Source organism: Cariama cristata, unplaced genomic scaffold (genome assembly GCF_000690535.1).
Source record: "Cariama cristata isolate BGI_N322 unplaced genomic scaffold, ASM69053v1 scaffold28700, whole genome shotgun sequence".
Lineage (NCBI taxonomy): Eukaryota > Metazoa > Chordata > Aves > Cariamiformes > Cariamidae > Cariama > Cariama cristata.
The window spans coordinates 22,270-22,520 of record NW_009593417.1 but is presented as its reverse complement, the minus strand read 5'-3'; the positions used below and the strand labels follow the sequence as shown (position 1 = coordinate 22,520).

The window sequence follows — 251 nt, the reverse complement described above, 5'->3', positions numbered from 1 at the left end:
GGGCTGAGGTTTGCAGAGCCAGTGTTGGGACAGTGACTGTGAGTATTGGGCAGCACTTGTGGGGATGCTCTCTCCGGTCCCACCGTGCAGGATGCTCCTCTCTGACCGCGCTCGCCGCCTCCTTCCTCACGCAGGTCCGGCTGAAAATGCTGTACGCTGCTACCAGAGCAACGGTCAAGAAGGAGTTTGGCGGGGGTCACATAAAGGACGAGATGTTTGGAACGGTGAAGGTACGGCGGTGGTTCTTGGGC

At 59.4% G+C, this 251-nt stretch overlaps 1 protein-coding gene across 1 annotated transcript in view; it reads left to right on the top strand.

Moving 5' to 3' along the window:
* Positions 1 to 90: 90 nt before the first annotated feature.
* The window catches only part of TWF2 (twinfilin actin-binding protein 2), a gene marked incomplete at its 5' end in the record, with an annotated part of 7,760 nt that continues 7,599 nt past the window's right edge, over positions 91 to 251 (top strand). Inside the window, one exon of the mRNA XM_009710397.1 lies at positions 91 to 230. Within this exon, the coding sequence (XP_009708699.1) occupies positions 91 to 230 (140 nt within the window). The remainder of the gene's footprint in view (positions 231 to 251) is intronic.